Genomic DNA, 15,867 nt, shown 5'->3' with positions numbered 1-15,867 from the left:
CCTGCTATCTCGGAGGGTCAGCTCTTTCCCACATCCAAATACATTATCCCACAGCCCCGGCCTTTTGTACAACACACTCCGGCGATTCATGTGCAAAGCAGCCGTAATCCCTGGGGCCTTTCAGAGTCAATAAACCAGGAAATAATAAATCCCTCTTGTACACCCAATAGACAAGGCTTGTGGGAATTTCTGCGAGTTAGAGGAAAGGGGGGGGGGCAGAGACGCACGCAGGGTGGGAAGGGGGGGTGAATGGCCCCGAGAAGTGCATTTAAACAGAAGCTTCCCACCCTCTTTTTTCTTGTTCAGGGCTTTGCTGCTAAGCCAGAAGTGTGGGAGACACACACCTTCAAAGCCTCATCAGCCCTCCAGCAAGGACTGTGGGTTGCACCCAATGCTTGACCCTACTCTGAGGAGAATCTCCATTGATTCTCCTTCCTTGGAGGTTCTTTTAAGCAGGGGTTGGATGGCCTTCTGTCATGGAAGCTTTAGGTGAGATTCCTGCATTGCAGGGGTTGGACTAGATGACCCTTGGGGGTACCTTCCAACTCTATGATTCTATGAAATGGGTAACTTAGCTCCACTGATTTATATGGATTTTCTTTGCCTACAGTAGAATCCAGTGTGTCACACAGTAAGTGCTGAACTGGTGAATGGAGCATTAATTAGGGACATGGTCATATCAAATCCATCTCATTCTCATATACGGTATATATATAGAGAGAGAGAGAGAGGGAGAGAGAGAGAGAGAGAGAGAGAGAGAGAGAGAGAGAGAGAGAGAGAGAGAGAGAGATGGATTTGATATGGTTGTAGCCAATTAAATTCTACTCAGAGCAGACCCGTTAAAATTAACAAACCTAAGGTAAAGGTAAAGGTACCCCTGACCATTAGGTCCAGTCACGGACGACTCTGGGATTGTGGCACTCCTCTCGCTTTAATGGCCGAGGGAGCCGGGATACAGCTTCCGGGTCATGTGGCCAGCATGACTAAGCCGCTTCTGGCAAACCAGAACAGTGCACGGAAATGCCCTTTACCTTCCCGCTGTAGCGGTACCTATTTATCTACTTGCACTTTGACGTGCTTTTGAACTGCTAGGTGGGCAAGAGCTGGGACCGAGCAACGGGAGCTCACCCCATCGCAGCGATTCGAACCGCCGACCTCCTGATCGGCAAGCCCTAGGCTCTGTGGTTTAGACCACAGCGCCACCCACGAAACCTAAGTTAGCATTAATAGCTCTACTCTGGGGTAGGATTCATTTCAGCTGTAACACATAAGTTTTTTGGATCACTGAAGGGGCCCTGCAAGGCAGCCAGTTCAAGCTCAATGAAAGAAATAAAATTTGTCACTTTTTATTCTTCTCGGTTTCTCATTTTTCTACCCTTATTGGAAGGAATTCCAAGATTCACCTAGTCCCTCCCCTGGCAATGAAGGAACCACAGCTAAAGAATGCCTGATAGGTGACCATCCAACCTTCCTCCACTGAAAGGGAGTCCACCACCTTCTGAAGGAGTCCTTTCCACTGTCAAACAGTCTTACCCTCAGAAAGCCCTTCCAAATGTTTGGTCAGAATCTCCTTTCTTGTACTAGAAATCCACCGGTTCAGGTCCTACCCTCTAGAGTGGCAGAATACAATTCTTGCTGCTGCAACTTCCAAGGAACAGCCCTTCAAGACCTCATGGAGGAGATGAGGAACCAGCAGCCCTGACAAGGCCTTGCTGTCCCTTGTTGCCACCTTCCAAACATCGCTCAGAGGCTGAACCTGGAGAAGGTCCTCTGAGGAACATCTAAGGGTCCTGGCAAGTTTATCCCGGGAGATACATTTCAGGAGATATTGGGGTCCTCCTGAGACACAAAGAGCTTGATGGGTCAAGCTATAAGAAGAGCCTGCTGGAGCAGACCCATCTAGACCAGCATCCTGTTTTCACAGTGGCAACCAGATGCCCAACCCCCCGCAACCATCACCATGAGGTCAGCTAAGGCAGCCATCTCAGGCAGAGGAACACCAAGAGTTAGCACCCCTGTGGGAATCCCACCCAACCCACTGCCTCCACCAGCCCTCCAGCAACTGGTATGCAGAAGCATAGCTGCTTCCAACTGTGGTGGCAGAGCAAAGCCATCATGCCTAGTCTCCATCTCCTCCATGGATCTGTCAAATCCTCTTTTCAGGCCATCCGATGTCGGCCGTCGCTGGCTCCTGCGGAAGCGAGTTCCGCAGTTTAACTTAATGCACTTCGGTTTGCAAATGCCTGCCATCGCGTGCCTCCCCTCTTTTAACTCCCCGGATCCCTCCTTGACAAATGAGAACCCTTGAGAAAAACTTATCCGAGTCCCTTGCCTTCCACCGCCCAGTTCTCTCCCCCCACCCCCAGCCCTGGCTGAAAGAACCACGTGAGTTCATGGCACATTCATGCCCCACAAAGGAGTTATTAGCACCAGGCTGTGTGGGTTTGAGTTCCGCTGAGTTTCCCACACTTTCCCCCTCCTTGCTCAGACAATAGACGTGTGCCTTGCCACTACGGGTGACATTAGTGATGGTGCTTGGGCCTGAATGCATTAGAGGAGGAAGGGGGGGGGGACACCAACTCCCAAAAGACCATCTGGTTAGTAGTTACAATCCGGCAATGAGGGTCAGGGGCTGTCACTTCCAAGGTGGGAGGGAAACACTCTTTGACACTGCCACTGCCGCTTTAACCAGCTTTGTGAATGAGCTAGCTGTCAATCTCCGTCTTCCCTCTCAGAAAAGGACGGAGCCTGCTCAACACGGTTTGGCAGTGACAGCCAATGTGGCGTGGTAGACTCGGCCCGGAAAAAGACCCGAGTTCAAATTCCTCCTCGGCCATCAGGCTCCATGAGAAGCCTTGGGCAAGTCACCAGCTTTTTAGACCTAACCTGCCTACTTCACAGGGTTGTTGTGAACACAAAATGAGACAGTCATTGGGTGTGCAGCCCCTTTGGATGAAGAACAAGTTACAGTGGTACCTTGGTTCTCAAACACCTTGGTACTCATACAACTTGGAAACCAAACACTGCAAACCCACAAGTTAGTGTTCCAGTTTGTGAATGTTTTTCGGAAGCCGAACGTGCTCCGTTTTGAGTGTTACGCTTCTGATTTGAGTGCCACACTTCCATTTTGAGTGTTACGCTGCGGTCTGTCTGTTTTTGCTATGTATTTTGCGTTTTTGTTTTTGCGGCTTTTGTGTGTGTGTGTGTGTGTGTGTGTGTGTGTGTGTGTGGAACCCAGTTCAGCTATTGATTGATTGATTGATTGAGTGTGTGACTGCAGTACATTGTTTATTGCTTTCATTTTATGGCTCAATGGTCTCATTAGATAGTGAAATTAATGTTAAATTGCTGTTTTAGGGGTTGTTTTTAAAAGTCTGGAATGGAATAATCCATTTTGCATTACTTTATATGGGAAAGCGCGCCTTGGTTTTGGAACGCTTTGGTTTTGGAACGGACTTCCGGAACGGATTAAGTTTGAGAACCAAAGTACCACTGTATAAATGTGTGAGTGTGTGTAGCATTATCTTCACATGATTGCATTATATGATTGTATGATTATATTATTGTAAGAATTCAGGCAGGCAGGCAGATGGATAGATGGCACACACAATGCTCAGATTAAAATTAGATAATGCTGTTGCAAACTCCCATCTCTCACCCATTCAGAAGCCACTCTGTAAATTTCTGGGTAGGGCTGTCAAATTTGGAGTTTGGGGAGGGCTGAACCCCACCCATCCAGTGCTTCTTTCCTACATTCCCTCCCTTCATGAAATAGCATCCTTCAAGAAGAATTATAGGTATTGGGGCGGAGATGGGAGTAACTGCTAGTCCAGACCACCACGGATCAGGCCCCTGCAAACCCAGGCGGAATGCCCAAGGTAAAGAAAAGGAGGCATAGGTTTGTTTATTTATTTCATAACATTTCTATGCGGCTTGTAGTTTAACAAAATAAAGTAGTTTAACAAAATAAAATGTAAAAAATTGCTATCAAACCATTGACCATGAATGCTTGCAAATTACCTCCGACTCCACCAACCCTGTAGTGTAAAATGCAGTGCAGTCACATTTGACCTCAAAAGCAGAGACATCAAGGCCATTTTGTGTGTGTGTGTGTGTGTGTGTGTGTGTGTGTGTGTGTGTGTTTCTTTCTCGGCCACATTCCGAGGGCCACTTCCCAGGGGTGGGCAGGGCCAGAGGCAAAAGTACTAGGCTGAACGATGGATGTAAGTTTTACCTTTGTTATGGTGCAATAGGTTCTTCAACCTCCGTCCGGGCAAGCATGAAAAAGCATTATTCAATGGCATATTCCAGCCAGGCAAAAACACTTAAGGAGAGGGTTGAAGCATGGCTGATAAGGGTTTTGGCCTGGGGGATGTGACTAAGAAAGAGATGTAGTCTGGGGAGAGGCCCAAAGGGCAGATAGCAAGACTTGGAGGGTCACAATCATAATCATTTATTATTTATACCCTGCCCATCTGGCTGAGATTCCTTGGACTGGATGGTTTTGCCATAATCTGTCCCAGATCCTTGTGATAGGGTGGGCTATCCATCAAAACAACCATATTATTATTATTATTATTATTATTATTATTATTATTATTATTACTACTACTACTATTAAAAAACCTCTTATAATATCCATAATTCTCAGATACAGATAGCCAATTCCCGTGGTTTTTGCTTTGAAGATCTGACACACAATGTACTCAAAAGAGAGAGAAGTGGGGCAGAGAGATGGTCAATGGTAGCGAACGTCTGCTACCTGCCTCCACCTCGTATCGTTTTGTTGTTATTGCATTTTCTTTCTTTCTTTAGAAAAAAAAATCCCCCTTGAAAGGCTCCAAGTGGTCTTGAGATGACTCAGCTCTCAGCTTTCCCACAAAATGTAGGGGATAGAAATGCAGGCCTCTACTCAACATCTGTCTTGGACAAAGAGATAAGCTCATTCAGACTCTGACAATGATTACGATGGAGCGGGCTCTTTCCCTCACTCTCTTTGCCTCTGTGACAATGACCTGTTATAAAACAGAGATCATTTTAGTCTTTCTCCCTGCCTCTTCTTTTAAATTAGGAAGTAGTCCTGGGGCGTCTTTGAGTCTAACTTCAGAGTTCCTTCAGCTCTCAACTCTTTGGTTTTTTTTTTTTTTTTTTTACCTCATAGAAACCTTGAATACATCTCAACACTACAATATAAAATTGTAGCTTCTTCTTCTTCTTTATTAATATTTAGTCACTTTTTTTCCAGAAAGGAGAACTCAAAGCAACTTACGAGAGAACATTAAAATAAAAACAATCATATATGCCAGGCGCCATTTTGAATCATAGCTTTTGCGTGGTTCCACCTGATTCTTGGCGTGATGGATCCAAACTCACAGATGACACTATCGATTTTTAAAACCACAGTATTTGTGGGTTTCTTAAAAAATTCCTAGGTGGTGCCTGGCATACCCTGCTAATATATGTACAGTGGTACCTCTTGTTGCGAACGGGATCCGTTCCGGAGGCCCGTTCGCAACATGAAAAGGCCGCATCCTGAAGCGCCGCATCTGCGCACGCGCGTGACGCAATGCTGTGCTTCTGTGCATGTGCAAAGTATGATTTAGCGCTTCTGCGCATGCACGCAGGTTACGGATGCACCGAACCCGGAGGTAACCCATTCCGGGACTTCCGGGTTCAGCGCGTCCGTAACCTGAAAAGACGCAACCCGCAGCGGACGTATCATGAGGTATGACTGTGTCTTATACTTGGTTTTATTTATCAATGGTTTGCATTTACCAGTACATCCCATCCTTTTCTCCAACAAACTCAAGGTGGTGTATGTATATATTTATTTTTCCTCAAGAAAACACACTATGGCTTATTTTCAGGGGATGTCTTTTTTTTCCCTCCTCCTGCCGCGGCCGGCATTGCTGCTGCGCCCATCACCATGTCTTATTTCCGGGGTATGGCTTATTTACCTTGAATGCTATGGCTTATTTCATAGCTACGTCTTATTTTCAGAGAAACAGGCTACATGAATCTCCCCTTCCTCAATTAATCACTACAACAGCCCTGTGAGGTAGGTTAGGCTGAGAAGCAGTGACTGGCCAAAGGTCACCCAGTGAGCTTCATGGCCAAAGTCCCGGATTTACAGGAGCTGTCCTGGTTTCTGATTTGATCCTGGAATGTCCTGCTTTTCCTTAAGATGTCCCTATCTTCATCAGAGAAATGTTGGAGGGTATAGAATTATGCAACCCCTGAGCCAAGGAGATAAGTAACTATGCAACCATAACTATACAACCATTAGAAGACATCTGAAGGAGATGCTGAGAATTGAATCCGGGACCTTTTGCACACTAAAGTCAATAGACTGACTCAGTATAAGGTAGCTTTCTTATGTTTTGAATAGATATGCATCTTGACCGGGGACAGGAGATGGACAGTGGCATTTCATAGAATCATAAGATCATGTAATTGTACAGTTGGAAGACCACCTGAGGGCCATCTTAGCCTGACTCCCTGCAAGGCAGGAAAATGCAGTTGTCCCAAACATTGATCAGACCTGCAACCTTGGCATTATCAGCCCCACTGCCACAGCTCAGTTACCAAAGTCTGTGCACACATCATAGATATCAAGCCCATGGCTTCTGCCAAAGAATCATGGGAACCCTAGTTCACCGCCTTTCAGAGCTATAATTCCCAGCATCCCAGCAAGCTACCGTTCCCAGGATTCTTGTGGGAGAAGTCAAGCATATGCAGCCTAAGCATCCTGATTCATACTACCTTAGGTGGTGGAACACTCTCCTCCACTGGTGGTTTTTAAACAGAGGTTGGGCAGTCATCGGCCAGGAATTCTTTAGCCGTGATTCCTGGGGTTGGACTAGATGACCCTTGGGGACCCTTCCAACTCTACAATTATGTGGTCATGGCTTTTGCTTCAACTCCATTTATTGCTTTACTTCTATAAATGCAAGGAATAAATATTTGCCATTTTTATATCAATTTTATGTTATGAACTGCCCTGAGATCTACAAATGAAGGGCAGTATACAAATTCAATCAACCAGTTAATAAATCATCATCATCAACAACAACAGCAACAACAACCAAGCCCACTTTAACTCTCCTTTTCTCTCCTTCCCGATCAATATGCTGCTGCTTCTTTTTCCCTTCGGACTTTTACACTCAACAGCAAACTGCTTCCCCACCTATGGATGTGTGTAGCATAGGATTGAAACTCTGGAATGCAATTGATCCCGGGCAAGGCAGCTGGGGGGGGGGGGAGGTTTTCCCAGATCCTCCGGCAGTCCTGCCGCGCGGCTTTGGTACAGGCAGAAGGCTATTCTCTTTGGGGCTCATTGACGGTCAATGTAGCGTGCACTAAAGGGATGCCTCCTCTATTATCTGACCGCGTGCCGGGATTGGCTGCGTGACTGTGGGAAACGCCGAGGAGCCCAAAACTCACATCGCTGCTGAGCTGCTGGCGGATATAAATAGAGGCCCGCAGAGAGCTTTGGAGCAGAAGGGTTGTGTTCGGGTCAGACAGCTAATACCCAGAGCTGCCTGACTTCGGCTGACAGGGTCACGGATGGCTCCTAGCTGCATGGGCCACGTGGAGGAAGAGAGGATGCTGGCAAAAGAGAAGAACAAGGTAGGCAAGGGTTTCAGCAGGCCGGTCTTGGCAGAGGTGTCATTACCCTAGAGCTGGTCCCCACATGCTGCCATCCCTCAGTGTCTTGTGTGTGCAGATACAACGCCACAAGTTAGGACGTTTAGGATGTCCTCGCACTGCTTCAATCTTCTGCTTCTGCTTCTCTCCCCTCCCCCATGGAAAGAGAGTCAGATCATACATTCAGCTGTCCATCATCAAGTGCACATCAATCAAAGGACTGGCTTGTATGTGTGAACTGATGCCGGTGTGTGTGTGTTGGGCAGAAGGTAACACTGGCAGAAAGGAAGGCTGTGGGGAGGATAGAGGGAAAGCTCGGGTTGAGCACAAACAGTTATTTTAGAAAAGGGTAGGTAGAATATTAGACTGTAGGATGAATGGATAGATTATCTGGGTGGATCAACAAATGATTATTAAATGGGATGGATGGGATATTAAATTGAGCTGTTCATTGGGTGGGTGGTTAAACAGAACATTAAGCTGGATGGGTCAGTGGTTGCCAAACTTTTTTGTCTTCCTGGACCACTTGCAAGTTGCTGAGGGTCTCGACAGGCTGTTTACTAAGTTATCTGTCTGTAGTGGCAGCTGTAATGCACTGTGCTAAATTAAAAATGAATTTTAATGCTTCTTTTATTTCCCTATGTTGCATTGGATGACAATTTGCATTCCCTAGAATTCAAACTGTGCTGCTATTTAATACAACATAAGAAACAAAAGAAGCAACGGAATTTAAAATCACTAGGAATATTTAATGTGGGCATGCAGTGAATCACCTAAATGATGCTTGGAGACCATTAGTGGTCCATTCACCAGGGTTTGGGAACCCCTAGTTGAGATAGATTAGATAAATCTAGTCAGTCTGTCCGTCTGTCTGTCTGTCTATCTAGGTATCTACCGTGTTTCTCATATTATAAGACACGTCTTATATTTATTTTTTCCTCAAAAAAACACACTATGGCTTATTTTCAAGGGATGTCTTATTTTTTTCCTCCTCCTCCTGCCGCGGCCGGCATTGCTGCTGCGCCTATCACTATGTCTTATTTTCGGGGTATGGCTTATATTCCTTGAATGCTTAAAAATCCTGCTATGGCTTATTTTATGGGGATGCCTTAAAATATGAGAAACAGGGTATCTATTACCATCAAATGTGAGTTAAGATGTGCTAGATTAGAGGGGGAGAGAGAGAATTGAGCTAGGAGATCAATTACCCCCTAATGCAAAGGTGGAAATTCTGCTATTCTAAAATCAAACGACAGGCACTGGAAAATTCTGCATGGCCCCTGGCCCCTGAATGCTGTTGCGTAGGTTTTATTCATTGACTTCGTGAAGCCTAAAGGCCTTTTTCCTTCTTTCTCCTTTGCAGCTGAGGAAGCCAGTGGTCGAGAAAATGCGCCGCGATCGGATTAACAGCAGCATTGAGCAGCTGAAGGTCCTCCTCGAGAAAGAATTCCAGAGGCATCAGCCCAACTCCAAGCTGGAGAAAGCAGACATCTTGGAAGTGGCTGTCAGTTACTTGAAGCATCAGCATCAGCATCAAATGCAGGCACCTGGTGAGTGTGGGATTTCCATTCTTAGGTACCCAAGCCTTGTCAGGCAAACATTTCACAAGTCCCTGAGGTTACTTGTATGCAGGGGGTTTGAATGGCACCTGTAGTGCATAGCTGCCAAGTTTTCCCTTTTCTCGCGAGGAAGCCTATTCAGCATAATGAAAAATCCCTTTAAAAAGGGATAACTTGGCAGCTATGGTAGTGTCTTATTCATTTGACAAAATTTGCTTTCAAAAATAAAATAAAATTGTATGCAAGGAGTAAGTGAGAGTTGTGGAAAGCCAGAGCCTGCCGTGGGTTGTGGGGTCATTTGTTTCCTAGCTAGATTTCCCAGATCAAGGTCCAGAGGCCAGTTTGCACAACACATTTTTAAGTGTAAGAATGCGGCACAGGGAAAATGTAGATATATTCTTCAGGGAGGGACGATTGGTTGACCTGTGGCAGATGCGTTATATGCCCAAAGGTCCCTCAGTATGGTGTGGTAGTGCAGAGTGTTGGATTTAGACTAGGGTTGGAGAACCTGTGGTCTTCCAGATGTTGGGCTACAACTCCCATCATCCTTGACCATTGTCCATGCTAACTGGGTCTAATGTAGTCCAACAACATCTAGGAAGCCACAGGTACCCCCATTCCCAGCCTAAATCCAACTCGCAGAACTACCGCACTATACTGAGAGCTTGCCCTGAAGAATCCTGGGAACCATAGCTTGTTAAGGGTGCCAGGAATTATAGCTTGGTGAGGGGCAAACTGCAGCTACAGTGGTACCTCGACTTACAAATAACTTGACGTACAAATGTTTAGAGTTACAAAGAGAGTTCCGTCGCCATTTTGGATGAGGTTTAGATAGGATTTTTTCGACTTCCGATTCCCCCCCCATTGGCTTCTACTTACGATTTTTTCGACTTACGAAGGTCCGTTCGGAACGGATTAACTTCGTAAGTCGAGGGACCACTGTACCAGGATTTTCTTTTGGAGGTGGAGCAATGCATGTTAAATGTATGAATAGCCAAAGAAACAGCCATAATCGCACACCTAAGTTGTGCTCACATCTGTGCATCTGATATAATAATTTAAAAAAAATTAAAATAAAATTATTCCATCTCTCTAGCACTGAGCCAGAAGAATCCAGAGCTCGATTTCAACACCGGCTACCTGCGTTGCTTGAAGGAAGCGCTGCATTTCCTCTCCTTCTGCGAGCCCAAGAGAGAAACGCAAGCCCGGCTGATTAAGCATTTCTGCAAAGTCCACGTGATCGCAGATACGGCTCCCGCCATGGGCTGCCTGCCACCATCTCCTCGCGCCCCACCCAAGAAACAAGTTGCCAGCAAGAAGCCCCCAGCACCTGCCACGGTGATCTGGAGACCGTGGTAGGAGGAGCTGGACAGACTTCCAGTAGAATAACCACCTACACAGAAAAAGGCAAAGAAAGCTCAGATAAAACCTAAAGGAATCTTTACGATTCCTCTTTAAGAAGTAGGAAGCATTTGATTTCCAAGGAGGGGAGAGTTGGGTTGTTTTTTTGTCGCAAGAAATGTTCTTGCAAAGTCATATCCCTTCACAATGAAGGAGCGCGGAGGGTCTGCTCTTATGGGCTGCTGTGGCAGAGAGGAGGAGTCTTTTCCTTGGCAGTCTAGAAAAGAAAAGAAGGTTTCAGCTTTCTGACAATAGGGAATGCCTTGCCGAGGACTTCCAACAGCATCTGTTGGGAGACTAAAAGACTTCCTGGCTCTCTGTTCATATTGCCCTTCAGAGAGAAGGGGTGCTTTTGTTTCGAAGCTGTAATTTGTATCAAAGTGCTTTAGTCTTTTCTTTCTTTCTTTCTTTCTTTCTTTCTTTCTTTCTTTCTTTCTTTCTTTCTTTCTTTCTTTCTTTCTTTCTTTCTTTCTTTCCTTTCTGAGTGAACCTTCCAGGAACCTCGCTCCACTGACTGAGAATTCTGATACTGTAGTGTGTACCACACTCCAATCTTTGAGCGGGGAGAGATTTCAGAGGTTTCCCATACCATTGGCTATGCTGTCTGGGGCTGATGGGAATCGGCATTCCAACAGCATCTAAAGGGCCTTCCGGTCCCCGCCCCCTGTGTTAGGTTTCACTCTCTGTGTCTTATGCTTCTCCCATTTGGGAGAGTTTTCTGCCTTTTGTGAAGGAAGCACATATTTATGTATCTTTAATAAGGAGAAAGTAATGTGCGTATGTACGTTTGTTGAACACGAACGAACTGGACTGCTTTTATAAAGCGATGTTGCATTCATCCCATGTGGTGTTGAATACTATTTGTATTTCTTTGAGGGAAATGTCAATAAAGAAATCATTTTTTTCTTCCACAATGAACAAATCCATCCTTTCAGCTCTGGAGTAGTATACTTAATAAGCTGCAAAACAACAAGAACAAGAAAACAACACACACCTGTTCAAATCTCACCTCTGTAACGAACCTATCAGGTATAACCCACTATATAATCATAGGGTTGTAATCCAACTAAGTTCTACTTGAGACAGACCAGTTGAAATTAGTGAAATTGACTATCTTGGATCCATTATTTTCAGTTCTATTCTGATATAACTTAATTGGATATAACACATTGGCTGCGTTCACAAGGCAGTTCATTCCATTTTCCTACAATCCACAATCTACTCAGAGTAGACCCATTGGCCTTCATCTGCATGACTAACCTAGCCCATTCATTTCAATAGGTCTACTCTGAGTAGGTCACAATCCAATACCTTCCTCCGCTAGTCACTTGCTATGAAGCCCCAGGGCTATTCACTTTCTAGCCCTGCCTCCATACGTATTTGCTTTATTTTTTCATGGCATTTATACTCATACGCACATAATTTTATTTTCATGCTGCCTTTCCACAGTTCAAACCATGCTCAAGGCAGCTCCCAGCATAAAAAAGAATGCACAACTACAACCTAACAAAAGTAATCATAAACAATATCTAAAGCATTAAAAGATATGCAACAGAATTGAACAATTACCACATTAATAACAATATATGGAATAAAGCTACAAAAAACCAACAGCAACAATGTCCCCCCCCCCCAACAACAAAAACCCAGCAACACCCGAGCCCAAGAGTCTTCGCTTTTGTAGCTGGAGTTCGTCCCTCCCAGGACAGGTGGGGAAAGCCTGCAAGGCAAGGGAGCAGATCTTCCAAGGCTCAGAGCCAAGATGACAGAATGGAGTTGCTTAGCTAAAGTATTAGAATAGTTCAATATGGGTGCAGAATTCAGCAGCTGGATTGCTATCAAGCATCACTTGTGTACAAAGCATCTGTCCAACATCAAACTGTCTGCAGTTGGTTGTGCCATACTGTAAGGGGGAGACAGTATAGAGAACCTCCCCCTTGCATCAGAAGTAGCTCCTCCCCAAGCAGTGATGGAAGCGAGGGCTCTGAGGAAACCAGTCAGGAAGTGGAGGGAGAGTGCCAGGGCTCTGGCAGCATGGGAGAGCCCCGGCTACACAGGAGGGAGGAGATAGAGGGGGAAAGGGGGAAGAAGGAAAGCATGAAGCTTAGACCCTTTCCTCCAGTTCTGGAATTAAGCAGGAGAAAAAAGGGGAGGAGGTTTACTGTCCCGAGACTCTTATGTTGGAGGAAGTCACGCGGAGGGGCAGTGCCGGATTCTGCATCGGAATGAGCAGACATGTTTTCCACACCTGTCTCACTGTAAATAGAGTGCACCAATAAAATACTGTTTAAAGACAAGCATGTGGAGCGTCGTTACGCTGGAGTAGTCGCAAGAACCCCTGACACATACGGTCCCAACCATCCCTGCAGTGTACCAAAACTGAACTCTTTCCAGAGAACAATTTGTCTGCTACCTGAATAGCGCCTCTTAAAACATGCTTGATAAGTTCGAGCCAGTGGGTTTGTTGCAATCAAAGCTTGCTCTATCTCACAGGGTGACTCTAGACTCACTAGCCAGTCGGATTTTCCTACATGAGGTGTCCTTCAGCTTTTTCAAGGATTTGTGCATTACATGGATATGATGATTAGCTAGGAAAATCAGTTCAGCATTGGGAAAACCAGTTCACCATCACTTTCATACCCTCCTCCAGTTGCCTGATTAGCTGCAGCATTAACACTGCGTCTTGTATCACAGATAGCTCTGGATGGAGCCATTACAATACTGGAGTTCTGCATTGGGACAGCAAAAAAAAAAAAAAACCTTGAGATCATCCTCTGCAGCATTGTATGGCACTACCAAGAGGGATGGGGAAATGTCACGCAGTCCACAATGCTCATTGAGAAATGTTCTCCGCCACTGTTTGTTAGGCAGACCTTGTCTTCTGTATTCAGCCATGGGAATTAAAGACAGCCAGCCATTTTCAGAAAACTTATCTTCATTTGCAAATTCAAAAAAAAGATGAGTTATATGACCCTGGAAAAGCACCTTTGGTCAGGACCTCAAATCCATCTCTTCTGCTGTGACTATCTTGTTTCAATGCAAATAGTAAATTTCTCCTGTCCTTACAGAATAACATCTAATCCATGGGTAGGCAAACTAAGGCCCGGGGCCCGGATCCGGCCCAATTGCCTTTTAAATCCATCCTGCGGATGGTCCGGGAATACATGAGTAAAACGTGCCCTTTTATTTTAAATGCATCCCTGGGTTGTTTGTGGGGCATAGGAATTTGTTCAATTCCCCCCCCCCCAAAAAAAATAGTCCGCCGCCCCCTGCCAGAAGGTCCAAGGGAGTGGACTGATGAAAAGGTTTGCTGACCCCTGATCTAATCCATAGGAATTCTGTCCTTTGCTTGAAGCGCCTCCCATTTTCTCAGTCCTTTAAACTACAACCAAAGGAACATCTAATACCGATGGCCCCAAGTTCTTGCTTCTCAAGTATGGTCTGTAGTAGCTTGTTCCTCCTTTAACAAGGCCATTAAATGGGCACATACTGTATAAATGACTTCCTGCTAGATGAGGTATTTCTTCATTGCTTTCCCAGTTCATTCCCTCTTTCATAGACTTTTTAACTGAGGAGCTTTCCAAAGAATTTGAGTTACATCCCAGCAATGATGAGCAGGCCATACTTAGTGCGGTGGTTGTGGAAGAGGGGATAAGGGTGTCTATTTGGCGAAGGCACTTCAGTGACTCCAGTTCCTGCTATCCCATCAGCCACTTGATTACAGGACACTCCCTTGTCACTCATCCCCTGGGTCCCTCATTAGCCCTAAAAAAGGTTCAATAATCAACCTTACAAGATATGGCACATGAGCAAAATGGAAGCTCAGGCACAACTTCTGAAAATTAACTTTCTTGTAACACATTCCATCCATACAGATATTGGCTGTCTCGAAGAGCAACAACTCCTTACCAATGACAGTGGCTGTTCGTGCTGCCTTGCCCTCTCTGAAAGCACTGTCTCCCCCCCCCCCCAAAAAAAACCCCCACATCAGATCCAGGAGCAGTTTCCATCTAGAAGGCCACAGGTTTCCAACCCCCATCTATCCTACTTGAGCACAGTAAGGAATTAATGTGCATAAAATTTGCACCTGCTACCGGTATTATTTATGAGAATACATTGTTGTTGTTGTTTAGTCGTTTAGTCGTGTCCGACTCTTCGTGACCCCATGGACCAGAGCACACCAAACACTCCTGTCTTCCACTGCCTCCCACAGTTTGGTCAAACTCGTGTTGGTAGCTTTGAGAACACTGTCCAGCCATCTCGTCCTCTGTCGTCCCCTTCTCCTTGTGCCCTCAATCTTTCCCAACATCAGGGTCTTTTCCAGGGAGTCCTCTCTTCTCATGAGGTGGCCAAAGTATTGGAGCCTCAGCTTCACGATCTGTCCTTCCAGTGAGCACTCAGGGCTGATTTCCTTCAGAATGGATAGGTTTGATCTTCTAGCAGTCCATGGGACTCTCAAGAGTCTCCTCCATCACCATAACTCAAAAGCATCAATCCATCGGCAATCAGCCTTCTTTATGGTCCAGCTCTCACTTCCATACATCACTACTGGGAAAACAAACCATAGCTTTAACTATATGGACCTTTGTCGGCATGGTGATGTCTCTGCTTTTTAAGATGTTATGTCATCAGCATATTTGAGTTTGTTGATATTTCTTCCGGCAATCTTAATACCAGTTTGGGAATTAAGAATTCATATGACATAGTAGTAGTAGTAGTAGTAGTAGTAGTAGTAGTAATTCCACCCAGCACTTTCCCCCAAAGAGTCCCAGGCAGCAAACATATTGATACTTGATGCACAATTAGAAATAGCTGCTAAAATTGAAACAGGCATGCAATTAATTTCATCAGATTGGGGGACATCAAGGTCAGTGGTCTTTAGCAGGTGTGTGGGTCCCACTGCTGGATCTCAGCCTAACCTAAGTTTGGTCACAACAGCAGCATTACCAACATACAAATACATGCCAGAAAATTAAGAAGTGGGTCCCCAAATGCATGCTTGAGTTAAAGATGAGCCGTTGGTCTGAAAAGGTTGAATACAACTGGTCAAGGTGACCAATCTAGTGTGCTGTCCAAGGTGCTTAACTATTGAAGGCCAGCTGTCTTACTCTCCCTTCTTAGGTTTCTTATTATTTTAAGATAGATTTAGACCTGACGGTTCTTCTCCCACCAAGAGCAAGAATTCAATTCCCATCAGTCCTGACCACACACTGGGCAACAATATCTCGAGAGGGTGCTAAACCTTTGCCAAAAAACCCGG

The 15,867-nt window shown here is 45.4% G+C and overlaps 1 protein-coding gene and 1 pseudogene across 1 annotated transcript; one reads left to right on the top strand and one right to left on the bottom strand.

Annotated features, from left to right (window-relative positions):
- The first annotated feature begins 6,810 nt into the window (after positions 1-6,810).
- Positions 6,811-11,518, top strand: LOC148685264 (transcription factor HES-5-like). Its single transcript, XM_088671666.1, has 3 exons — positions 6,811-7,629; positions 9,011-9,197; positions 10,303-11,518. Exons 1-3 carry the CDS (start codon positions 7,567-7,569, stop codon positions 10,563-10,565), a joined length of 513 nt encoding a protein of 170 aa, XP_088527792.1. The 5' UTR covers positions 6,811-7,566; the 3' UTR covers positions 10,566-11,518.
- On the bottom strand, positions 10,780-14,230 carry LOC148685263 (myotubularin pseudogene; annotated as a pseudogene).
- Positions 14,231-15,867: the final 1,637 nt, after the last annotated feature.

Source organism: Zootoca vivipara, chromosome 6, assembly GCF_965207765.1.
Source record: "Zootoca vivipara chromosome 6, rZooViv2.hap1.1, whole genome shotgun sequence".
Classification (NCBI taxonomy): Eukaryota; Metazoa; Chordata; class Lepidosauria; order Squamata; family Lacertidae; genus Zootoca; species Zootoca vivipara.
Note: the sequence above shows the minus strand (reverse complement) of the source record. Positions and strands in the feature narration are given on the sequence as shown.

Bases quoted from the DNA above. Each gene is read 5' to 3' on its own strand.
- LOC148685264 (XM_088671666.1), top strand. From the start codon at position 7,567: ATGGCTCCTAGCTGCATGGGCCACGTGGAGGAAGAGAGGATGCTGGCA. The intron at 7,630-9,010 runs GTAGGCAAGGGT...TCTCCTTTGCAG, and splicing joins TGGCAAAAGAGAAGAACAAG to CTGAGGAAGCCAGTGGTCGA. The intron at 9,198-10,302 runs GTGAGTGTGGGA...CCATCTCTCTAG, and splicing joins GCATCAAATGCAGGCACCTG to CACTGAGCCAGAAGAATCCA.